Source organism: Chenopodium album, chromosome 5 (genome assembly GCF_948465745.1).
Source record: "Chenopodium album chromosome 5, dcCheAlbu1.1, whole genome shotgun sequence".
NCBI lineage: Eukaryota > Viridiplantae > Streptophyta > Magnoliopsida > Caryophyllales > Amaranthaceae > Chenopodium > Chenopodium album.
Genome location: NC_137838.1, coordinates 59,729,333 through 59,756,729, shown reverse-complemented (window position 1 = coordinate 59,756,729; position 27,397 = coordinate 59,729,333). Strand labels below are relative to the sequence as shown.

The 27,397-nt window shown below is 36.5% G+C and overlaps 1 protein-coding gene across 1 annotated transcript; it reads right to left on the bottom strand.

Moving 5' to 3' along the window:
- Positions 1 to 2,370: 2,370 nt before the first annotated feature.
- Positions 2,371 to 2,868, bottom strand: LOC145632951 (uncharacterized). The gene has a single exon (XM_081685271.1). It carries the CDS (start codon positions 2,866 to 2,868, stop codon positions 2,371 to 2,373), a length of 498 nt encoding a protein of 165 aa, XP_081541397.1.
- Positions 2,869 to 27,397: the final 24,529 nt, after the last annotated feature.

The following is a 27,397-nucleotide window of genomic DNA, read 5'->3' as shown; positions in this document are numbered from 1 at the left end:
GTCCAGGCCAGCGGAGCTACACCTGGAACAAATGTTATTAAAGTTTAGTTGTTCTCGTTCTACAAGCAATTGGTAATCTACGATTAACATTTCAGTCATCTTCCTTCTCCTTCAATGTGGGACAAACTCACATGCGACTTTTGTTATTTTAACATGATATTTTTAGACTTGAAAGGACTAAATGATTCCACATCACTTCCTTAATTTTAATGTTTTCTTGTTATGTTTTGCCAAGTTTATCATTGGCAAATCAATAATGATAGAAAAATGTGACAGCTCTACAAATTAAGATTGTATAATGAGCAATTGAGAAATTAAAGATTTATCTAAGATTCTAAGATATACTTTATATGTACTTATAATGATTGTCATTATTTTTATATTGACATATTATCATATTTGAACTTAGAACTATTGTATATGCCAATTAGACTAATTGATTAAGTCTTGTGTTATGATACCAAAGATTAGAACAACTTCGAAGATTATTTGTATCAATGCATGCCGTTAAAAGTTATCTTTACTTTATTGTAATCACCAAATTAATTAACATCCTTCAACGTAGGACAAACTCACATGTAACTTTCTATTTGCTCCGTAAACAACCAAATTTGAGATAGGAGATGGCTAAATGATGGTTTAGCAAAGCTCCACGTCACTAACTTAATATCAATGTTGTTTTAATTTGAGATGCTTTGCCAAGTTAATTAATCATTGACATAAATTATAACATTAATATTGATGATGAAGAGTAGAATTGCAGGAATCTAGTTTACTCACTAACCGCTTTTAAGTAGTTGATGTTCCTTTGGAGATCGGCCTTTAGAATGAGTGGTGGTCTACTTCATCATCTCAAGGAAAATCTAAAGAGGTTAGCTAAGCTAGTTACGCATGGGGTTCATGGTGTGGTATTAGTAATATGGTTATTAAGGCACCTTATAGGAAAATTTGTTACAAAGAACCTTTTATGTCCACCATTTTGTGAGAAAGGACCTTTTAAAAAAAAGGTGGCAAGAAGGGACCAAATATGGATTTATTTTTGTGAGGAGGGACATATGACCGGAAACCACCTTAGCCCCATCCCTTTCACGACAGCCTCCTCTTTCCTCCACCCCCACCCCCATCGCATCCTTCTTCCCCCTCCCCTTTCACGAAAAACTTTCCAACCCCATCCACTGCCAGCACCGACCTCAACATCCACCACCCCTTTCACGACAGCCCGCTCCTCCCCTTTCCCTTCTCCACTCCCTTTCCTCCACTTCAAAAACTGTAAAAATTCATGCGATTTCCGTCCTCCACCCTAACCCTAGAATTTAGGGATTTAGAAAATCGAGCAATGAGAGTGATAGAATAAAATTTCTAAATGAGTTAATGAAGGGTATGGAATTGGATGAGTTTGTGAAGAAATTGGGTTCGATTGAGTGAGTTCAGAAGTTTTGAAAGCAAATTGAATGTAAAATTGTGCAAAATTTGCAGAAATGAAGATCGATCTTCACGCAAAAGCAGAGAAATGAGAGGAGGAAATTAAAGAGATCGAGGGAAAGACGGTGGGGATCAGAGGGTCGCCGGCATGGGGAGGCTTGGGCGCCAGGTTCGGCACCGACAGCGGCAGGGGAGAGGGGGTGGGTGGGCTGTAGCCTATAGGGGAGGCTAGGGTGCTAGGCTATCTTAAAAGGAGAAGGGTTTTCGGGGTAGAGGAAGGGATTGCTGCCATGAAAGGGGTGGGGCTAGGGTGGTCAACGCCGGAGTTGGTGGGTCAAATCCCGCTTTCCGGGCAATGGTCCCTCCTCACAAATAAAAACTCATTTTTGGTCCTTCCTTACCACCTTTTTTTTAAAAGGTCCTTTCTAAATTTGTATCTATTTTTTTTAAAAGGATTACCTTACTTTAACTTGCATCTAATATAAGTTCCAATAGTAAAAATATTTCATTAGGTATTGTTAACATAGTTAATATTCGTCTATTAGGTGAAGATAATGTTAATGGGCCAGGTCAATCAAAATCTTAAGTTTATGATTAAATCCCAGGATCAGTTATATATTCTATCACACGCCCCCTCACATGAAAGCTCATTGAGCTAAAAGTGTGGATGTAGCATGAGCTCCATTGTACCTAGTGTTTAATATTTCACTTTGGAAGAATGGGTGGATGAGATTCAAACTCATGATCTTTGCGTAAAGTTGACTCTTGATACCATGTTAAAAGATCAACACAACCAAAAGGTTAAGCTAATGGTTGAAACCCAGGATCGATTTATTTATATATATATATATATATATTTGAGGGAAAGCAGAGCTAATGCAATTAATCAGAGGACAAATTGTCCGAGAGTACATACGGGGAGATCATTATTACAGGACAATGATTCACCTAAGTCTGTTCAGTACCAAATGGCATTAGCTTAGCAAGGTGATGGGCTACAAAGTTACCATCCCTTTTAACATGAGACCAAGAGAAAGACAAAAAAGCACTACTAATCGACAAGATATCCTCTAAAACTATGTCAAAATCAGACAAATAAACTAAAGCTTTTGAGAGGCGGTTGATAAGAACTTGGCTATCCGATTCTAAATTGAAATTCTCATAACCATACCGTCTAGCAAGTCTCACTGCTAAGAGGAGAGCTTTCCCTTCAGCAATTTCCGGAGGCCACCATGAACGAATTCTACGAGTTGCAGCAAATAAAACCTTCCCATCATGGTCTCGAGCTACCACACCCAAACCAGCCCAACCCTCGTCACACAAAGATGCATCCGAGTTGAGATTTACAACTCCAACAGGGGGTGGAATCCATTTGTTGCTGCTTTGCTTCGGTTTACTTGGCGCAACGGCATAGATTTTCTTGCTATATAGGTCGTTTTCTTCCATAGCTTTCCTGACTCTTGCAAGCAAAATCTCGTTGGGAGTGGTAGTGCCCGCAAAAATCCTATCATTCCTCTCCTTCCAAATAACCTAAGCTAAAATTGCAGCCTTCTGCTTAGTTTTACCCCATGCCAGACCCCACCTCACAAGTAACTCACACATCATTTCTTCGTTCTGCAGCTTTGCACCAGTGCAGCCAATTTCAACCCAAAGATCCTACACTCGCCTACACTCAAAGATGGCATGGGCAGCACTTTCGTCTTCCTCATCACACCAAACACATCTAGGAGACTCAATCAAATGACGTGCCTTCAGCAGCCCTTTTGATGGTAATGTGTTCATGCACATCCTCCAAAGAAAGTGTCTAACTTTTGGTGATGCCTCTAACCCCCATAATTCAGCCCAAGCTTTGTGAAAAAGATCGAAATTGCACCCTTTACCTAGCATATAAGAAGTTTTGGTAGAATACATACCATCGTTCGATTTATATACTCTGATCTATAAGAGAACATAAACTCTAACATTACTTTGGGGTCTATTCTCACCAAAGTGAAAGATTAATTTATTTTCAATAAATTTAGGAAAATTTGTCAGAAACAACCTTTTAAAGTGTCCATTTTATTTAAAACAACCTTTTAAATATTTTTTTTTGCAATTTCAAACCACATTATAATTTTTTTTTTATCAAAGATAACCAAATGTTACTTTTCGGCGTTGACTCTATTTTTCCCGATGTTGACCACGAGTGTGCGAATCACGTAACCTCCTATATTGCTTAATACACCCCTTTTCCCTCCAATTAACTCCTATTAAAACCCCTACTTCTCTTTCATCCCTCTTTTAGTACGAGTGAATTGGAGGGAAAATTGGTGTATTAAGCAATATACGAGTTCATGTGCGTTGCACACTAGTGGTCAACATCGGGAAAAATAGAGTCAACGCTGGAAAGTAGCATTTGATTGTCTTTGATAAAAAAAATTTATAATGTGATCTGAAATTGCAAAAAAATATTTAAAAGTTTGTTTTAAATAAAGTAGACACTTTAAAAGGTTGTTTTTGACAAATTTTCCATAAATTTAAAATCAAAACGAATTGGTAGACAACTTGTTAAATAGATGACTCCCTTATCCTCTTCTTATTAAATTGAACTTTTTCATGGTATTTGGGGGAGGACATATGGTAGCACCTGAAAATAATGAAAGAAACTTCTATTGGGATTAAGGTACAAGAACGGTAAACAATGGATAAAATTTTAAAGTACCATAGACGGATCAATCCAAGAACAAAAGCCGAATCTTTCTTGGATATTGCTTGGTAGGGTTTATGTATAATGGATATGTGATTATGTGTTAGATACATCAACCTTAGGCCCTAAAACTCCAAAAGTTGAATTCTCAAAATGCCATTCACGATTTTTAAAGCTTAGAGAGATATTGGGGGATTTATCATTTTAATAGTAAAATTTGATGAACGGAAACGATGCTAATGTATATTCTCGTACCTTCAAACAATCAAATTAAACCAAATACTACCTCCGGTCCAAATTACTCACAACTTTGGGGTATTATTTGTGAGATTTAAAATATTCCAAAGTTGCGAGTAATTTGGAGCGGAGGTAGTATATATATATATATATATATATATATATATATATATATATAGGGGAGGAATCCGGTGAGAATAGGTCCATATGTGAGAATTCATACTTATGTGAGAACTGATTTAAAATTTAGAACATGTGAGTAAACATTTAGAACATGTGAGTTAAAATTTAAAACATGCGAGTTAAAATTTAGAACATGTGACTCAAACTAAAATTTTGAACATATAAGTATTAATTTAGAACGTTTGTGTGAGTAATATGTTTAGAACATCTTATTTAAGAATTAAAACAAGTGATTAAAAATTTATAAAATTTTCTTTATGAAATTTTAAACATATGAGTAAAATTTAGAACATCTCATATAAGATTATGAACATGTGAATAAAAATTTAGAACAAATTGATATAGAATATAGAAAGTGTGAGTAAAGAATTTAGAACATACGAGTAGAAAAATAGAACATACGCTTTAATTTAAAATCTGGAACATATAATTAAAAATCTTAGAACACACGTTTTAAAATTTAGAACATATAAGTTAAAATTTTGGAACAAGTTATTTAAAATTTATGACATCAAACTTAACTAATTTATAGTTTAGAACATGTGAATACTAAATTAGAACATTTGATTTAATTTAGAACACCTAAGAAAAAGTTTAGAACATCAGATTTTAAATTTAGAACATACGAGTAAAAATTTAGAACATAAAGAGTACGTGTTCTCACATAAGAAAAATTCTCACAAGAGCCTTCTCCTATATATATATGTAAAAAAATTTTTTGTGCAAACATATATAAATAAAACCAGCACTCCCTTCATATCTTCATAAAGTGCTCACATCCATTTTCATGGTTAAAACTTTTTTGATCAAATTCTCATTAATATATGCTTCCTCTATTCTGGAAAGTTTTACTTTGAGCTGTTAGTAAAAGTACTTCAACTTGAATCTACTATAAAAGTTATTATAATGTTGGTCACATTTAGAATCTTTTGAATATTAAGTGTGAGATGAAATCTTTTATATAGCTCTTATATCATTATATGAAGTATAAAAATTACTACAAACATAGTTATATGATATCTACTTTATTTTAATTTTTTTTAATAATGATATCTACTTTAATTCGTGTTAGTGAACATTATTAATATCTAAATTTTATATTTTTTTTGTTTATGTGAGATTATAAATATTTGCGGTCAAAGATTTCGTCGATTTATGCTCGTAAATGAGACTAACATTACATCAATAATTAATAAGTGTTAATGTATAATAATATTAGTAATAATAATAAATAATAAAACAATAGATGGAACAAAAAAAATATTATTGTAATTCTAAGAATATTAAGATATGATACTATTGTATAATATATTTAATGTTTAATATAATTATATTAGACTTGATTGGGCTATCAGACTTGATGAAAACTTATAAAAACATTTTGTTTTTTTTAACAACATCAACTTATTAATTAAAAGTAATGAGACAACTACAAATGAAATCTAATTAACAAATACATACACTACAAGAAAATTGTCTTTTCATAGCGATTATTTTGTAGCGATTGTACATTCGCTACAATATGCAAGTATATTTGTGAAATAATTAAGGAAATCGTATCATTTTACAATCGCCATGGTTTTCCCACATAAAATCGATACGGAAAACATAATAATACATATCCACACTATTTTTGCACATTTTAAAATTGTGAGAAATCGTATCATTTACAATCGCCACTAAATCCCAAAAATCGATACAAAAAGCCTTTTCTATACTAGATATATAAATATTGTTTGACAAAGAATACATAAAATATGTCATAGTTTATTGGTGAAACATTTAATATAAGAGTTTGAGGTTGCATGTTCAAATCTTGTACAGATCATATGTATGATTTTTTTTTTAATTTTATTTTATTATTTTTTTTTGAAGAAAATGAATTCAACATTTATAACGATTCACTAGTAGAAAAAAATGCGATTTGTAACACCCTATTTGTAACCAACAATTTTTATTACTTACAAGTACTATATTTGTAACCAACATTAGCTAATGTTGGTTACAAATACATCCTATTTGTAACAAACAACATAATGTTGGTTACAAATACATATTATTTGTAACGGACAACATAATGTTAGTTACAAATACATCCTATTTGTAACGGGCAATATATAGTCGGTTACAATTAGAGAGTATATTTTTCTATAACCGTCCAAAGCCCATTATTTTTTCCCTAACCCTAAACATGACTATTCTCTCTCCTCCTCCCTTCTATAGCCGCCACCCCCTCTTATTTTGGATCTCTATTCTCTCTCCTCCTCTCTTCTCATCTTTCTCTCTCTTCTCGATTCTCTCTATCCTCCTCCCCTCTTTCACTCTTCCTTTATTCCGCTTTCCTCTTGAATTTCTCTATCCTCATTTCTCTTTCCTCTTTCTCTCAACCGATCTCTTAGCATTTCATTTGTCCACGAGCATCCACGAGAATCATCAAGCACAAACCTCGCACCACCCATGTATTGTTTCATCAACAACCAAGCTTCACGTACTGTCAACCCACCGTCAATGAACAACCATGCTCACGGGGCTTAACAACCACACATCAACCTACAACACAAGCCTCTGTTGTCAACCCAAGGTTTTTTGTTTTTAGATCTATCTTATTTTCATTTAGATTAGACATTAGATCTAGGTTTGTTTAGTTTAAATTTCTAATTGTAATTATTATTTTTGTATGAAATTGCAATTTCAATATATAATTTATAGATAATTGTATGATTTTTTTATTCCTTTCGAATTTTTGGATTTTTTATGTATAATTTTGGTTAATTATTGAATTTTTTGTTCAATTGTTTAGATAATTGTGTGTTAATTTCTTAATATTTGTGTATAATTTTAATGTTTTGTTATTTGTATGATGGTTTGTTGTTTATGTGTGTTTGATGGTGGCGTTTGGTGTTTATTGGTGATTTTTGTGGCGGTCATGGGAGGGGATCAGAGAAGGGGTACGAGTTGTAGTGGGTGGTGGTGTGGGTCACGGGGTTGGGGCCTGGTGATGTGGGATAGTGTCGTGGTTGGGGTAGTGTTGGTGGGTTTGGGTCATGGGCAAGGTATTTTCGCATTTGGGTTCAGGTTCAACTAGGACGTCTTAGCCTAGCATTTTTGCTAGGTATTTTTTTTTTTAAATTTCGAAAACAAGCATTTGTAACTAACAATTGATATGTCTGTTAAAATAGGTGCCTATTTGTAACAGACATATCAATTTTTCCGTTACAAATAGGCACCTATTTGTAACTGACAATTGATATGTCCGTTACAAACAGGTACATATTCGTAACCAACAATGTCCATTACAAATGATTGGACTATTTATAACCCTAGTAGTTGTAATCCCTAATGTTGGTTACAAAAGCTCGTTTTTGTTAGTTACAAATAGCATTTTTTCTACTAGTGATTATAATCGCTACAATAATCACCACGATTGGATGTAGTTTTTTCGTATCGATTATTGAGGCCAACCCCAGCGATATTGAAAACCACTACTAAAGGCTAAGGCAACAGGGGATATTGTATCGAATGACCATTCGTTGGGAAAGCTTTTTGTTGTAATTACAATCGATACTAAAGGTTAAAATAATCGCTACGAAAATGTTATTTTCTTGTAGTGATAAAATAGAATCAAACAAAGGTTTTCTTCATCAAAGCTACGATCATTGAATAGATCTTGCACTGTGACACATCCCTTCACACATCGCTTGAATATATACATGCATCCTTTTCACAGAGACAATCTAAAGATTTGTTGTAGCCGTAAAAATGATTTGTATCTGATTCACTTGAACGTATTTGAAAACTTGACAAATAACTGTTGCAATCTTGAACAAATATTTGCTAGTGTGGTCTGCGATATTATTAATTTAAATTATATATTTTTTTAATTGTGAATAATTTTATCATACTTAATAATTTTCGAGCCATGTTCGATTTTTAAAATTATTGATCATTGAGCTGTAGAAGTTTGTTGATAAAAATAATACAATAATAAATTATACAATAATAATCTATTAACTATTACTAAAATAGAAGGGTTGACGTCACTACTGCCCACTTGTCGCTCTCTTAATAAAAAAAAATTCTGCCTAAAAACAATGATGATGTCATCTTTTTTTTTTTAATAACATTTTTGAAATTTAAATAGTAGAAGATTCTACAGTTCAACTAAAACCTATCAATTTACCATAGGAAATTGAAACAAGTTTAAATAGCACACTAATAAATGACCTCCTACATTGAACTATGAATTAGACGACGTTAAACAGATACTATATCATAATTTTGATGAAAATAAAAAAAAATTAAAATTATAAAATGTACATAAGTCTTATTTATATTCATGTATAATAGCGATTTATTTTTAAAATGTACAAATTATAAATAGCTTTTATATAAACCGTGCATTGCACGGGTTCTAACCTAGTAATAATAATAAATTAAATATAATGAATTTCCTAGAAAAATTAATGCTTATACACAAAAAAAAAAAAAAAAAAAAGGAAGGAAAATTCCCTTTAATAAAACTCCAATTTAGGCCCTGTTATATTCACCTTATTTCCACTTATTTTAGGGTTAATAAGTTCAGATAAGGGTTAATAAGATAAGTTTAGGAAAAATAAGTTCAGATAAGTTGTGATAAAGATAAATCAGGGCTATCCTAGTTTAATTTATAACTAAAATAAGGGTATGTTCTCATTGACTGAAATAAGCTGAACTGAACTGAACTTATTAGAGCTGAAATGAAATGAACTGAACTGAAATGAATATTTTATAAGAAAAAGAAATTAGGAGCTGAAATGAACTGAACTGAATTGAGCTGAAAATAATCGTATGAGAACATACCCTAAGTTCTAATAAGGGCTAATAAATTCATATAAATTCATATAAGTTCAAATAAATTAAAATAAGTTCAGATAACATCAGATAAGCTCAGATAAGTAAAAATTAGATGAATAGAACGCACCCTATAGAGTAACAAATTACTCGTACATTATTATATTTATTGGTCACATATTTGACATTTTAATTAATAACTTTTTTTTTAATTCAAAGTAAATAGTTCTATGTACAAAGAATAAAAAAATCATCACATTCATTAAAATTTAGCCCTATTTATTAATTGCCCTTTTGCCCTTTAAAATTCAAATATGGCCTCTAATATAATTAGGAATTGAACAAAAGGGTATTGTATATTTTTTTTATGTAATTATTTATTACAATAGTAATGATTACAACTAAACATTACAACGAATTGTTTGCATCATAAGAAAAACATTACAACGAATTGTTCTCATTACTGTTTATTTTGACGAAAAATTCTTTTAACTAGCTTGTCTAGTGTATCAGAGTAGAGCATTTTGAGGCTAGAGCTTTAATTTAGGAAGTAGTTCATTGAACTAACACCCCTAATGATCTTGGTAGACGAGCCTTGAACATCATCCTAAATTAGCAAGTTGAGAACTAAATTTGTATCGCCGATCCACTTGTATTATAAAGTAGAAAGAAAACTCATTGGCATGTTCTCTAAATTTACTTCTTAAGAAATGTAGTATATAAATTAGCAAAAACAACGATAAATTAGTAAAAGAGTTAAAAATTGAATAAAGTGAAAGGTTTAAGAACTTTGTAAAATAGATTAAAATGAAAAGTAATAAAACTCACTCAGAAATGTTGAGAACCTATTATGTATACCCGGGCCGGGTGTGCTGTATACCCGGGCCGGGTGTGCTGTATACCCGGGATCATTTTCTCATTCAATCAACAAATAAATAAAAATATTATTTGCTCATTTATTAATTAAATGAGCAAATGTCCCCAAATATACGGTACATCCAGGTGTATATAATAAATTCTAGAAATGTTAGTATTCCCTTAGTTCCTATAAATTCTACCTATTTCCTATGGGTAAATTGTTAATTAATAGTAAAAATTACATAATTTGACATTTTATAAGTATCTAGATATCGAGACAAATCAAATAAAACCCTATTTGAGTATTATTATTGTTATATGTTGGGGAGAATTTAGAAAATTCCTTTAAAGTTGCAAATAGCATATAGATTTCATATGAGAAAATATAAGGAACAAATGAAGTATATATATTTTGGTCTAAATAGGTGTTGATTTATTTATTTATTTTTTATTTATTTATTTATTTTTTTTTTTTTTTGTGTAAAGAGATTAAGGGTTTGTTCTATTCATCTTAATTTCACTTCAGTTCAGTTCAGCTCCATCAGTCCAGTTCACTTCAATTCCTAGTTTTCTTCTCTCATAAACAATTCAGTTCAGCTCAGTTAAGTTAATTTCAGTAAATCAAAACATGCCCTAAGAGAGTAACATAGGTAAGTTACCGACCTTTATATGTGGTTGTCCACACGTTATGACCATCCATTGTGGGGTTTGTTAGTGTTATAGGGGTTACGTAGTCAATGTTACAGCTTACAGGATTAGTTCGTCACTGATATAAGGGTAAATCGGTCAGTAATACATGAGTTACTCAATTGGTCAATGTTATAGGGGTTAATATATTCTTTTACAAGCAGTTACATGGTGTGGTCAGCCGCACACAAAATGCGCCGTAGATATTGATGCAGAAGATATTTGATATTTAGATACCACCTCCAACTCCCCAAGACATTAACCAATTATGCTGTGGCAATCATGAGAATTTGAATTTGTGACAAATCATTACACAGATGCTCAATCTAACCACTACGCTAAATCCTTGTTGATAGAGAGTAAAATAATTACGTGTAATGCATGTATGTTTTTAATAGGTCAACTTGTAGTACATTCACAGTACTTGACTGATGACTGGATAACTAAATTTCTCTTGGAATAAAGGAAATTACGTCTGAAAGATAGTGTAAGAATAATATGAACAAATGAATTATGGTATAGATAAGCATAGCTGTAATTAATCGAATTTATCGTACAACATTTAGGTCAACTTATTGTACATTCACAGTACTTAAGTGATGATGTAATGAAGAAATGGTTCTTGGAATTAAGGAAATTACGATTGAAATACTTCTAGTGATAATAGTATTAAATAATTAGTATAATATGAAGAAATGAATTAGTGGTACAAATTAGCATATCTCTAATTAATCGACTTTATTTTAAAACATACCAATTGGTTCTTGTCGCTAAATTGAAACTTCTGTACAACATTTCAATTGGTTATTGTCGCTATATTGAAAGTTCTTTAAAACATGCCAATTGGTTATTGTCGCTTAAATGAAAGTTCTTGCAATACTAATAGTAGAAGATGAAATCAGAACCAAATAATATGACCAGCTCATAAAATGATAATAAAAGTAGACCATTTGAAACACACCTATTACTTGCTCCACCAACACCCTGACCTATTTTTATTCTTTTAAAAGGTAAGAAAAAAGAAGTATTAGAAAGTCTTTTTGAAGAAAGAATGGAAATTAAATAAGATTAGAAATATTACTAGGGAATATGTCCTTGCTAACTTGATGTCTAACATTTGCAATCCAAAAGCTGCCACCCAATTCGCCTCTAGATAAATGTAATGACCTCTAATTGTCGAGATTTGTGGGAAGCAACCATGATATGGCTTTCGATGTCTCGTTATCCTTTCATCGTGAATTGGTATGTATTTGGCAGCGTAATGAGTATTATAAGACATGCCGTCATGTAGCTAGTTAGGCACTATTGATTTAAAATAGATTATTAAATTGCCTACTATTGACCTAGCGAAAACAAAATCACTTAAAATTTTGTCATTTGAAATCGAAAATTAACCCGAAATATTTTTATTTAATGTGAAACGAACGAAATCGGGTAACATTAACACATATTTGAACCGAAATCACATTAACCAATGTGAGCTTGACCTAAAACCATATTGAACCAAATACATTTCAAACCATTATTGAGAGGAACTATTTTTATTCAAAACTCTTTGAACTCGAGCATTAATCGTTCAAACTAGCTTGCTTCAACCTATGAATCGTTTACAAACCAGCAGACTCGCTTAATAATTTGAATATGTTCAACCTGTGAACTGCTTAAACCAAACTAATTACTATACTTGACCATTAAATACAAAAGGAGAAATATATTTACTAACTTATATCAATTACACAGTTTAAACTATCTTAATATATAGTTGGAATTAGTTGCAACATGGGTGTGGACACGAAAATTATGGATAGGAAATAAATTGGGTTTTGGTCCTCACATGAGATACTTTTGACAGGGAAAGCTTGCTAAAATTGATAATGCTGCAACTAAAAAAAATAATTCATTTTATGGAAATTCATCCATGGTACGGAAGAGGTTGTTTTCCCACCTTGATGCACAGTGAATCCTAGGATATTTTTTCTCATTAAGATGATTAAATTAGTATTTATTTAATTATCAAATAAAGAGCAAATACTAACCTTGGATTAGTTGGGTGCGCCGTACACTAGGGAAAATTAAAAAAAAAATTCTATTATAAAGAAGTGTTGCAACTAAAAGATAACGAATGAAGTATATATATAGGCCAAATAAATACATTGGCATGTGTAAAACTTTTTTAATTGTGTCAATTATTATGAAATAAACGGAGTACATGTCATTCAAAATCTGTGCACCTAGCGAGCTAATTTGTTTAGGTAAGCAAACATATTGTAGAATTACATCTTAATTTAAATTCTTTTGCATATCAGGGGCAATAAAAATTACCTGAATGGAGAATTTAAACCTAATAGCTATTGTAAAAAGTTTTTTACTAATTTTTTGGATTAAAAGAAATGTAGGAAAAGGAAGAGAAGGGAAATGAAACGATGGAGTATCTTTTAATTGAATAACAGTTGATGAAGAGGGAGAGAAATAAAGGGATCAAATTCTTAAAAATTGATCCTCTCCAACAATGGAGAAATTAATTATTTGAAAGAAAAACTAATCTTAACTATTAGGGCATGAGCTCATTAGTGTTCTTGCTCAGTTGAGCACAACTTTAACACTACTTGTCTACTTTTAATCAAAGAATTGTTTGCTTGGGAGAGAATTTTAACTTGTAAACTATTGTACGACTGTGGGCCTTGTTCGAAGTGCGCCTACGTTAAAGCATATGTGAATATTCTTGGCACTCATAGGAAGTGGGAATTGACATAATACGATTAAGGACAAGGAAAGTAGGGAGCCACCAACAAATTTTTAAGGAACTTGTAAACCGCTCACGGATCATTTAAGGCAACCACGAATAAGGGACAACGAAGGCAACAACGATTGACCCGTGAAGGTTACAACCCATTCATAATCCATGAGATTACTAACTCCATATGGTTCGGAATCACAAAAGGAGGATCGGGGATGATGGTACGAAGTAAGTCATGGAGTCACATTTGCCCGTATTGGCCTCTACTCGATTCTTATAGTGAAAAGTGATTCCTGCAATGTCAAAGACATACAAACAAAATATTCAATTTGCTTCAAACTATTATTAAGCTAAATTGGTTGAATATTAATGCAACATATAATTCTAAAATATCGTGATCACTTGATTTAATTAACAAGATTAAAAAGGATCCTAAACCGGTCATCCAAATTATCTTATTAGGCGTGATTTTCAATTACATATTCCCTTTAAACATGCAATATGGTGATCAATAAATATAATAGAATATACATTAATATCGGAAGCAATTTAACAATAAATCCAACAATATAAATCGTTAGAAAAATAATAGAAATAAAAAGGAACATAATTCTTACTTTGATTCTGTTTGCTTGCAACTATAAAATAATAAACGAGTTAGTAACTTCAAGGAAAAATCAAACAATAATTAAATTAAATTAAATTAAAAAGAGTTTATTTGGGGCCAAACCCTCAAACAGTTCTACCTTTCACGCTTTGGCTTAAGGACAGAACCACGAGTAAAGTATGAACTCCTTAGAGTGCATGAAGAGGGAATTTTGAAAGAAGAAGGAATTTTGAAAGAAGAAGGATAGGCTAGTGTTTAGGCTAGAGCATAGAGGAGATAAAAATAGAGAATTAATTGATGCCCCGTACATCAGAAATGAGGAGGTATTTATAGAAAAAATGTGCGGAGGGAACACACGGAACCCTAAAAAGATAAAAACCCTAAAAAATTGCACCGCGACACAGCAGAGGACACCGTGACACGATGCCTGGCACCGTCAGATGGGCCAAATTCCCGTGACACGGTGGACAGCTGTGTGACGCGGGAAATATTTAGGGTACGGGGAATAAAACACGTGAAGGGTTTATGCGGAAAGGACACGGAATTGCCCCGTGTCATAGAGGGGCACCGTGTCACGAGGAAACCCATCGTCAGACGGGGCAAATTCCTGTGACACGGTGGACAATTGCCGTGACGCGGGAGCCTTTAGTCCCTTTTTCCATCTAGATTCATTTTTAACCCTAATTTCGTTCAGCATTTTTAAGTGTCGATTGATTATTTCGGGCCATTTCTGATTTATTATTATTATTTGGGCTAAAATAAATAAATAAAAAAAATAAATAAAAGGTTTGGGCCAAAATAAATAATAATAAAAAAGGTTTGGGCTGAAATTAAAAAGAACTATTCTTTGGCTAAACATCAAGACCGATCCATGGACCATTCAAAAATTGAATTTAATTAAATATGATTTTTTTAAGCACCCTCGGGATTAAATATTGAACCCGACCAATTATGGCGGTGAAAGGTTGTTCATCATCGGGTTTGGTTTTGGGGAGACATTTTTAGGTGTCTACAGAAGCCCCTACTTTGACTGAGTTTGTAGAAACGTCAGTTTTGAAAACGATAGTCAAAGTAGTCGATAGGGACGGAGAATGATTTAATACGTTCTGCGATCCTAAATCACTATGTATACGCCGATACCTGTAGAAAAATTTTAGTTCCACAGATAAAAGAGTAAAGGAATAGAATACGTATCTGACACTAGTGTATCGGTGACAAATGAGTTTGGCACCTTCCTAGCTTGAAGGAATCCACCGGATGACGTTTGTTGAAATGCTTTCCATGCATGAGGAAAGCCGACTGATGAATTTGGTAGCTTTCTAAGCCTGAACAAACCTACCGGATAATACTTTCCATGCCTGAGGAAAATCGACGTATGATTTTGGTATTTTCCTATGCTTGAAGAAGTCCACCAATAATGCTTTCCATGCTTGAGGAAAGCTGACTTGGCGGTTTTCTATACTTGAAGAAAAATCCACCGATAACGCTTTCCATGCTTGAGGAAAGCTGACTTGGCGGTTTTCTATACTTGAAGAAAAATCCACCGATAATGTTTTCCAAGCCTGAGGAGAACCGACTTAGCGGTTTTCTATACTTGAAGAAAAATCCACCGATAATGTTTTCCATGCCTGAGGAAAACCGATAACTGATATAATCGCTGAAATTTGCAAGTGCATGATGGTTCGATTATCCTCGAACGTGGGACGCAGATGATTTGCCTTCAAGTCGACTATCCGGCTATATTAGGCGCTTAAAGTGTCGAAAATACAACCCTAAAGCTTGTTAGGGGTAAATCGGTAATTTTGATACTTAAAATTTTCCGCGCAATTCCGGTGACAAAATAACATACCACCGTGCCACGGCCGGCATCATCGGCGAGCGTGGATACACACCGTGACCGGTGTCCGGCCGCGCACAATTACCCTTTTTTTATTTTTTTTTTCGTTTGTTGCCGCTGCTGTTGCCTGAGCTCCACTGGGTTCCGCTGCTGCTGCCGGAGCTCCGCCACCATCCCAGAATCACCGTGACACGGGAAATATTCACTATGCCGCGGCTTTTGGCCACCGTGTCACGGTGGTTGCTGCTGCATTGTTTCGGGTTTTTCGAGCTTTTTTAGCTCAAATTTCCACCAAATTCACTCTAATTTTTAGCTACTTTCTTCATTTTCGATTTCTCACAAGGATCTATGTAAGTTTCCTTTACTTTGTCTCAAGTTTTATTGTAAATTTCATATTTACTTGAAACCCTAAAAAAAATCAAATTGGGGGGTTTTTAATTTTGAGCTTCCATGTCAAAATTCTTGCTATGAATTGACTTGTATATGGATGTATGTGTGTTTGTGAGAAATTTGAGACTAATTTTGTGTGTTTTGGTGAGAAATTGAGCAAATCACCATTTTTTGGTACTACTTGTGTGAAATGGTGTTCTTGTTGTTCATGTTGTTCTTTTGCACTTGAAATGATGATATATTGGTTGTAGGTCTTGTAAATATGCCATGATGTGCCATTTTATCGTTCTTGTGCAATTTTGAAACATGTTTTGTTTTGTATATGTACTATATTGTCATGGAGAACATAGTATCATGAAATTCGGAGAACATAGTATTAGTTCATCATGGAGAAACTAAATACTAGAAATAATACCATTATTTTGCTAATTTTTAGCCTTGAGGTAAAAATTTTGCGTATAATATAAAATGCCACTTGAGGTAACTGTTAAGCCGCTTTTGAATAAATGACTAACTAACTTAGGAAATGATGCTAAGTATTTAGATTTTTATTTTTGAAATAGCATGCCTAGACAACGGGATCGCGCTCTTTCTACTCGTGGCCGGCGTCAGGCTTTCCAGGAGGACACTCCCACAGTTCCTAGGGGCATGGACGACGATTTCCTAGAGACCGAGCCTCGCCCTTCTTCGAGTAGGGGCAGGTGGATTCCACCTCTGTGGTCGCCAGATGAGTTGGTTTTCTGTCGTGAGAACCATGTTTCTGTCGTGAGAACCACGTTTCTCACTGTCCACTTGTCGACATAGTCGATGGCACGCTTTGCCACCATGGATCTGGAGCTGGAGATTTGGTTCCTTGACTATATGGGATTATCACGAGGGATCCTGTTACAAACGCCTTGTGGGAATCGGCTGGTTTAGTAGATTTTTATTCGGCGGTCTTAGGGTTTTGCAACTCCCGGAGTTGTGGCCCGATAGTCGTTCGCGCGTTGTTGGAGTATTTTTGGGATACTACCAACACTTTTCACTTTGCTTGGGGCAGATGACAGTGACCCCCCTGGATTTTAGCATGATCAGCGGTTTACGCTTCACCAATCGGGTCGTTCAGCAGATGTCTGACCTTACTTGGGGGGCAGCTGAGGTAGCCGATATTTTAGGTCCCGTCGTTCAGCACATCAGGATTCAGCCGGTGCCTCGAGGTGGTCCTAAGAGCGGGCGATCAGAGTTGACTTTTGTTCTGGCCTGTGGCTTTGACATGGATGAGACATCACCTGAGCGAGTGCGGATCTTCATTTTGATTCTCATTTCCATGACTCTTTCTCCTGATAGGAGTTTGCGTGCGCTCGTTTGCTATCTTCCTTCTTTGGTCACGATCAGTGAGATAGGATCCTTTAGTTGGGCCAGCCTTGGATATGCCGATCTTCTCTTGTCGCTACGTTATGGCTGTAGGCAGCTGAATGACCAGGCCCCTGTCACTGTCTACGGTTTATGGAGAGTCGTAGAGGTGACGATCTTTCATCTTCTTGTTTTGTTTTAATCTGTTTGACTCATGTGCTTAGAGACTACTTTTCATTGCAGCTATGGTTCTATGAGTACTTTCCGGGATTGACCCCTCGATGGCGTTGTGGAGCGGTCCATGACTTCCCTATCGGAGCTAGCTGGCGTGACCGAGGCGAGTCACGAGTGGAGTCTGTCCCTACACGCTACGCGGGCTGCAACGCCGAGGCACCTCTTCTGTTGGTGTAAGAATTGATTTTGCAGCCTAGTATTTTTTACCTTGACGTCATTTTTGGCGTTTCATTGCAACTTTTATGGTTTTTAGGTTGCTATTGATATCTAGTATCGACCTTGGGGTGGGATGACTGATCTTCCCGAGGCCTTGCAGCTTTCGGCTTACCGTACTTTTTTTGTTGGTACTGGACGCTTTGTTTGGTATCTTGGGGAGCGTGTTATTCGTCAGCACAGTGATGATCGCTTTGTGGTGCCCTTGCCTCCATCGGAGTCGATGCTGGACTCACGCTTGCTTAGGGAGTTGATAAACATTAGAGAGCGCTACACTTTTCCTTGGCAGGAGCTTGTGTGTATGGAGGGCGATTATTCGCAGGACATGCTTCCCTCTTTAGCTCCTCCACCCCGTCTTCCCGAGGTATGATTTCTTTTGAGAATTTTGTCACTAGTCTCTGTTTAAACCGTCGAATAACCTGATTATTCGATCGTATTTTCAGACGACTGTTCGCCGTGTGGGGAAGATTGAGGTCCCGCCTCAATCCGTCCACTACCCAGGGCCGATCGGTATTACTGAGGATCATATTGCTGACGCGCCAGAGGGTTTCAGACAGGCACAGGAGTCTTTACCTGATGTGTTTGAGCCGGTAAGATTTTTGACACATTATTCATCCTTTTTAATACCGCTTGTTACTGATTTTTCTTTGCTTTATTCCCATCCTACTCACCCGGAGATGATGGGATTCATGAAGCTGGTTGACGCTTTGAAGTACTGCATCATCAAGCTTCAGTGTAGTGCGAGTTGTCGGGGCGGTTCTGGCGATGTTCTTGAGGTGTGTTCACTTTTTTTTTTTACCATTGTTTTATTTTGCACCATTGACATCTTTTTATTTTGTGTCTTTCAGGAGCGACGGAGGTCCCGCTCGCGCTCGAGGCATAGAGGCTCGGACGAGGGAGAGCCTAGTTGTGGCAGATGATCTCTTGAGGTTCGTCGGCATTCTCAGTCTCAGCGGGAGCCTCAGCTTTCTCAGCCGTTTCAGGAGGCTCAGGGGCAGCAGCCTCATCCTTCCCAGCCATTCCAGCATTTTCGGGGTCAGTGGCAGCGACATTCATCTTCACAGCCTGAGTTTAGGCCAGTCATTACTCCTGTGGATCAGGGTTCATACTCAGTTCCATTGTCTGGGGTGCTTCCTCCACCGGTGCCTGGCTTGTTTTCAATTCCAGTGTCTGGGATGATGCCTCCACCGACGCTTCCTACATCTTGGAGTCAGTCTACGCCGTTTTCCAGTTGGACGGGTCCTGCTTTGAGTTTGACTGCTACTGGAGCTATAGGGACTAGTAGGGATGCTACTCCTCGTACACGGATGATGGCGGGACTCTTTGGTTCACCGCTCCCGTATTCAGATGCTGGAGATGACACTGATCCTCACTCTTCTAGTTCTACAGATTTTTGACCGAGGGCCTTTATTTTTTACTTTGGTTGATGACACTTGACACTGCTTATGCATCATGATTCACTTTGTACATTATTCGTAGTTTATGCATTTATTAGTGTGTATTAGTGTGTGCTTGAGACTCATTGTGTGTGATAGTGTATTTATTAATGATGTGAAAAAAAACGTAAGTGGAGGTACCGACCTTCCCCAACATAAAAAAGAAATAAAAAAGAAAAAAAAGGACAAGTTTTACAACTCCTCCAAAAAAAATATAAAGGAAAAAATAAAAATAAACATGAAAATGGGACAAGTTTTACAACTTCCCCAAAAGAAAAAAATAAAATAATAATAATAGAAATAATAATAAAGTAATAATAAATAATTAAATAAAATAATAAAGATAAAATAAAATAAAATAAAAATAAAAAATAGATGGAGAATTTTATTAGGAATATAACTCTCGAAAAACAGAATTAAAAGATAAACAGTGAAGACAAAACAATAAAAATCTAGATAAAAATAAGTAAAGGAAAAAAAAAGAAAACACGTGGGCACCGCGACACGGCACTGTACACCGTGTCACGGAAAAAGATGTCGTGTCGCGGCATAAATTCTCGTGACACGATGGAAATTCCCGTGTCACGGTGCGCGTATTCTGCAACGGTGTGGTTTTCCCGTATAGAAAGATAGATTTTGAGTATTTCCAAGCGTTTTTGCTATAAAATAGGACCAGTATATTTGTGATATGCGTAATTACAAAACATAAAATAATTAGAATTTCATATTTCAATAATAATGTCTCAAAATTTTGATAATACATTGTGCGACTAGTCTTATTCTTTGACCAATGCTGAAAAAAGAGAGCTGGAATTGTTTCATGTTAGAGGCTTATTAGCTTTGAGACATGTAGCGATTGAACATGATTTTCTTAGGGCAACTTTAGACTATTGGAGTCCAGAAACACATTGTTTTAAATTTGATACGATGAAATTTGTCCCCTGCCGGAGGATTTCAGTGCCATCTTTGGGTTTCCTGCTATAAATCTCATTGCCATGCCTACCCTACGTGAGTATTATTACCAAGACTTTGAACGCTGACAGATCCAGATTTAAATAAAATTGTGTGTGGTAATGAGGTAGATTTAGAAAAACTTGCAAATTTGTATTTCAATCGTCCTGTCTCTGAGTCTTATCATATATACCGTAGAAGGGCTTATATTTTTTGCATGTTTAGCAAGCTTTTATTTTCAAACGGTAGGGTAGGACATGCTTGTTTAGTGTCTGTGCTTGAACATGTTGAATTTGGGAGATCTCCTATGCCTACGTGCCTTGGAGAAACTTTGCGCGGCCTTGACGAAGCAAAAGCTGACCGGAAAGCCGTCAGGAAGGGCTCTCTAGTACTGTTTCAGGTAAAAACACACTCTGAGTAGCCCCCGTGACATAAAACAGGCACTGTGTCACGGAGCATGTCTGCCGTGACACGGTGCATTCTGCCGTGTCACGGTGGTTTTCTGCAATTTTTATTTATTTATTTATTTATTTATTATTTTGCAGATTTGGTTGATGGAGCGTTTAGAACTTTTTGAAGCCCCCGACGATATTGAAAAATATGGTCCCAACGATCTAGTCCGCAGGAAGAAGAATTATTCTGCGAACGTGTCATATGAAGATTGGAAGAATTTCTTTGCAAAGAGAGAATTTTCCATTCGATGGGTGGTGCCTTGGTGGAGGCTTACTAGGATGGTTGGCACGAATGATACTCCGTATTGTCGCGTTCCTAGTATTTCAAAGCTGACTTTTTATTGTCCTTCTCGATTGATGCGACAATATGGACTTGAACAAGTAGTTCCACGCTATAACGATAGTCCTCATGAAGTATCGTTGCATGAAAGTAACGTTCACAAGTACGAGGCTTATTGGATTGGAAGACCTTTGTGGATCGTTTCTACAAGTTACCAATCTCCTCATCCCTTATCTAGTGCATACAAGGCATGGTTGAATCCTAGAAGTAGAAGGGATCGAGTTGGATCACGCAACTTTGATATGAAGGGACGTCTTGGAAGTAAGAAGGCGCCTCCTAAAGATCGTCTAGGTCCGAGAACACAAGGAATTGAGTTTAAGACTCCTATAATGCCTAAAAAGAAGAATTATGTACAAGGAAAGCGTAAGGAGAAGATGGTTTATAGAGAGAAGCAATCAAAGAATTCTAAGAAAGGTGAAAGGGGTGAAAGTTCGACTAGCGGTGTGACGGTTCGGGCTACAAAAGACACGTTAATGGTGAGGGCCGACCTAGTTGAAAAAGAGAAGGAGATTCCTAAAGTGAAGAAGGATTAGATCAATATTTCTTTGCTTATATGATTTATAATTTTTATTTTTAAAATAAGGCGCATGATACCAATAATTGTAGTCACATTTATTTCAATAATAAAAGCATATTTATTTTTGCCTTAAATAAAAATTACAATGACTTTTTTTTTATTAGAATTATTTTTTTATATATCCGAGTCAAGAAGTCGGACGCAATGGAAGAATAATAAAAAATTTCGAACAAATAACATAATTATTCGCAAAGTCCAGTTTTACTCCTCCACGGAACAATTCACCACATCTTTTTTTTTGCTGGAATTCCACCGTGCCACGGTGGAACTCACCGTGGGGCGGCAAATATATATATATATATTATATATATGTATATAAATATATATATACATATATATATATAGTCAATTCCACCGTGGCACAGTGAAAACTGCCGTGCGACGGTGTATGCTGATGTGGCGCGGTGGGCGTTGAACTGGCGCAATGTATGATTTTCTTGAATATAGTTCCATTTTGTCGTGGCGCATTGCTGAAATGGTGCGTGTACTTGATCGACGGAGGAAGGATTTTATGTTTTTAAGTGGTCGGGCCCCCTTGAGGGGTTGCCTATGTATCCTTAAAAAGGAATCAGGCCAAATGTAGCTCTATTGGGTCATGAACCCATGCAACTAGGCATAGAATTTCTTGAGTTGATCCAAGTTGGTAAAATTGTGGAAACCGTTACCATCCATGTCTACCAATTGTGCCGCTCCGCCAAACAAAATGGATTTAACGATGTACAGACCTGACCAATTTGGTCTAAATTTTCCTCTTGGATCCAACACATTTTTGCGAAGTTCCTTAAGCACCAAGTCACCTTCCTTCATGTTCCTAGTCTTGACTTTTTTATTGAAATGTCGCGCCATACGCTGTTGGTAGGTTTGGACATGATGCAAAGCTGCCAAGCGTTTTTCGTCAAGTAAGACTAGTTCATCATATCTTGCTCTAATCCAGTCGACTTCATCTAGTTGGCTTTCCAACGCGATTTGGAGGGAAGGGATTTCGAGTTCTATTGGTTGTACAACTTCAACTCCATATACCAAAGAGAAAGGGGTAGCCCCTGTTGATGTATGAACAGAGGTTCGATAACCCCAAAGGGCGAAATGTAGCTTACTTGGCCAATCTTTGTAATTTTTCGTCATCTTTTCGATGATAGTTTTCACATTTTTGTTGGCTGACTCGACCGCACCATTTGTTTGTGGCCTGTAGGGTGATGATCTGTGATGCTTGATATGATATTTCTGTAATAGTTCTGCGCACTCGGCTTGGAAATGCGTTCCATTATCACTGATCATCTCATGAGGTACCCCATAGCGGCATATGATATTTTTCTCAATGAATTGAGCTACATGTTTTGCTGTTAACTTAGCATATGAGGCAGCTTCGACCCATTTGGTGAAATAGTCGATTGCTACGAGGATGAATTCATGCCCTCCCTTTCCTGGTGGCGTTATCTTTCCAATGATGTCGATACCCCAAGTAGAGAAAGTCCATGGAGAAGTATATGTGTAGAGAAGCGAAGGTGGAACGTGCTATAAATTTGCATAGACTTGAAATTTCATACATTTCTTGACGTATTCGTGACAATCTCTCTCCATAGTAGTCCAATAATAACCTTGTCGTTGAATCTTCTGGACTAACATCATAGCATTCATATGCGTTCCACATATGCCGGCATGAAGGTTTTCCATAGTTTTGTGTGCTTCTTTCTTGGCTATGCATAAGATATTTCTCCCTAGTGTAGTCCTCTTATGGAGTTCTCCCCTGATTAGCACATACTGTGAGGCCAGGAGCCTCAAAGCACGGCGTGACCTTTTATAAGTATTAGGAGGGTATTCTCCCTTCGTCACATAATTAAGGATATCTGTTTACCATGGTTCTTCATCTTCTTCTTGTGTTTCTTGTTCATCATCAAGTGCGTGAACATAAGCCGACTCATATATTCTTTCTATGGTCAATGGCATTCTGATTGTATCTGTTGGAATTCGCACCATTGATGCTAATTTAGCCAGTGCGTCGGCAAACTGGTTTTCTTCTCTAGGCATGTACGTATATTCCACTTAATCTAGTTGCTCCGTGAGAGTTTCCAGATGAGCTTGATACGTAATGAGACTTTCACTTCTCACCTCCCATCTCTTGGATCTGGTTAATGATTAGTGATGAATCACCGTAGATTCTGAGCTTCTTAATTCCCAAGGCCACAACTGTTTCTAATCCTAAGATGCATGCCTCGTACCCTGCGGCATTGTTGGTGACATCAAAGTCGAGCTTCATGGAAATTGGGATATGCTATTCATTGGGTGATACGAGCAAAACCCCTATGCCACAACCCTTTTGGTTCGAAGATCCGTCAAAATAAAGCGTTCAACTATCGTCTTTGGTTATGAGTAGATCTTCGTCAGGGAAATCATACTCATCTTCTTCTTTCTCAACTTCTTCTAGTGGAAAATCTGCTAGGAATTAGAAACCGCAGAACCTTTGATGGCTTCTTGTGGTACAAATTTCAAGTCAAACTGAGCAAGGTTGACTATCCACCTTGATAATCTGCCATTGAGTGTTGCTTTTTCGAACAAGTACTTGAGAGGATCCATCTTGGACACGACATGCACTGTATAAGTGAGCATGTAATGTCTTAATTTCTGTGCGGCCCACACAAGTGCGAGACACAACTTTTCAAGTGGTGTGTATCGTGTCTCATATCCTTGAAGCTTCTGCTCATATAGTAAATTACATTCTCCTTGCTTTCGATCTCTTGTGCTAGCATTGCCCCCATTGTTTCTCTTGTGACCGTAAGGTATTGTCGAAGAGGAAAGTCAGCCATTGCTGGCGCTAGCACGGGTGGGTTTTCCAGGTACTCTTTGATTTTGTCGAAAGCTTTTTGGCAATCATCATCCGATGTGACTGGGACATTTTTCTTAAGCTTCTTGAATATAGGTTCACATATCGCTGTGAGTTTTGATATGAACCTACTTATATATTGCAGCCTTCCAATGAAGCCTCGAATTTCTTTCTCATTCTTGGGTGGTGTTATGGCCATGATCGCTTTGACTTTTGTTGGATCTATTTCAATCCATCGAGAACTGATCACATATCCAAGTAGTTTGCCTGACGTGAATCCGAATGCACACTTTGCTGGATTTAATCTCATGTTGTACTTGTGGAGTCTTTTAAAGAACTTGCGAAGTACAATGATGTGGCCTGGGAGATCTTTTGACTTGACGATCATATCATCAACATATACCTCCACCTCTTTGTGCATCATATCATGCGTTTTTCAACCCGAATGGCATTACCGTATATCAATACGTACCCCATTGTGTGATGAATGTGGTTTTCTCCATGTCTTCCTCGGCCATTAATACTTGATTATATCCGGCGTAGCCGTCCATGAACGATAGGAGTGCATGGTTTACTGTGTTATCGACTAGAATGTCAATGTGAGGTAGAGGGAACCCATCTTTGGGGCTTGCCTTATTGAGGTCCCTGTAATCAAAACACATTCTGACCCTTCCATCCTTCTTCGGAACTGGAACCACATTTGCTATCCATTCTGGATACTTGGATACTTTGATGAAACCTACATCCAATTGTTTTCTGATTTCTTCCTTGATTTTGAGATCCACATCCGGTTTCATACGACGCAACTTTTGTTTGACAGGCTTCATACCTTGAATGAGTGGTATTGTATGCTGAGCTATATCCCTGTCAATTCCTGGCATATCTTGGTATGACCAAGCAAATACATCAACAAATTTACTAAGCAAGTTAATTAGCTCTTTGCGTTTGTCTTGACTTAGTGTTAATCCAATTTTTACTTCTTTGATAGTCGTATCATTGGAAATATTAAATGTTTCCGTATCTTCAATTATTGCTATTTTATTTTTGTGTTCTTCCATTGCTTTTATTATTTCTTTGTCATTTTTATCATTAGCAAAGCAATATTGATCATGGTTAGGGGAATGATACGCATCGTCAAAGGTACTCATTTCATTGAATTCATTGGTCATTACATCAAGGAGGGTAAGGTCAGCTGTGACCTCGCCGGAATTATTTGGGATAGAAAGAGGAGACTCAACAAGAGACTCAAGATTAGACTCTATAGCAGAAAGGGGGTCGGACTCAGATCCTAAAGACTCATCTACAGACTTAGACTCAGACTCGGACTCAGACCTAGACGACTCAGATTCATCAAACATAGGACCTTCGCCAGCGGTCACTTCCAACTTCTCTCCACTTGGCATAGTGATCTTCACCGTCTTGCGCCATCCCTTTGAAACATTATCAACCTGGACGATTAACTCAGAAGGGTCAAAATCCTTGCTTGATATAATAGCTTGAATGAGCTCGGAATCATCATTGCAGACAGGCTTGGATTCATTCTTTTCTAGTCCAAAAAGAAGATTAATGTTCAGATCATCAGAGCTTAGACTAGCTGGTTTCTCAGTTATGAAGAGTTCATCGCCTTCATCGACGAAGTCACAATCAAGGAACATCTCGAACCCTGGCTCACACTTCCCATCGCGGACGAAAGGCTCAGGGAATTCATAGCATGGGACGTTTTCCCCTTCTTTGATATACTGGCCATTGAGAGTGAATGGATATGGGTCCATGGCCATTTCCGTTTTCATTATTCGAGCATTATTGCGAGCCTTCATTTTCAGGAGAGCTTGTTTCACATCTTCCTTTGTTGGCTTGAATCCCAAGCCAAAGGTATCCTTCTTAAGTGCACCAGGATGTCCCCAAAGTTCAGCCATTTTCTTTTTTAGTCCGAGGGTCATTCCAGGGAAATGCCCTTGCTTTCTTCATAATGGCATTAACATTGGTGTTTGAATAAGGATCAAATTCAAGGTGACACTTCTCCTCTTCTTCAATCATGAGAACATCATCCAGCGAAAACCCCAGAGATCTTCACCTTCCTCATCATGTTTGACGTGGACAATGGGAGTATCGATAACTTGAATGCGCATGGGGGAGGCATCAATGGTAATTGGAACTCCTCCAACTATGTCTTTCACTTTTTGGTGCAACGACGATGGGATCACCTTTAGCTCATGAAGCCAAGGACTACCTAACAGCAGATTGAAATAAGCCTTAATGTCCACCACCTGAAACTTGGTGCGACATTCAATGGCTCCAGTAGTTATATTTAGAATGATAGTACCACAACTTGACGGCGAGTATTATCGTAAGCACGAATCCCTTGAGTAGAGGGAGTCAATTCTTCATTTTTTATACCCAACTTCTTTGCAGTGCGGAGTGGGCATACATTGATTGCAGAGCCATTATCAACCAGGCTCATAGGAACATTCATCTGCCTACACACCACAGTGAGGTGTAAGGCCTTGTTATATTGGTCCCCTTCCGGGGGCAGATCCTTGTCAGAGAAGGAAATCAGATTGCTAGTACTT

What these genes read in the sequence shown, in the direction of transcription:
- LOC145632951 (XM_081685271.1), bottom strand. Translation starts at nt 2,868, where the DNA reads ATGGAAGAAAACGACCTATATAGCAAGAAAATCTATGCCGTTGCGCCA.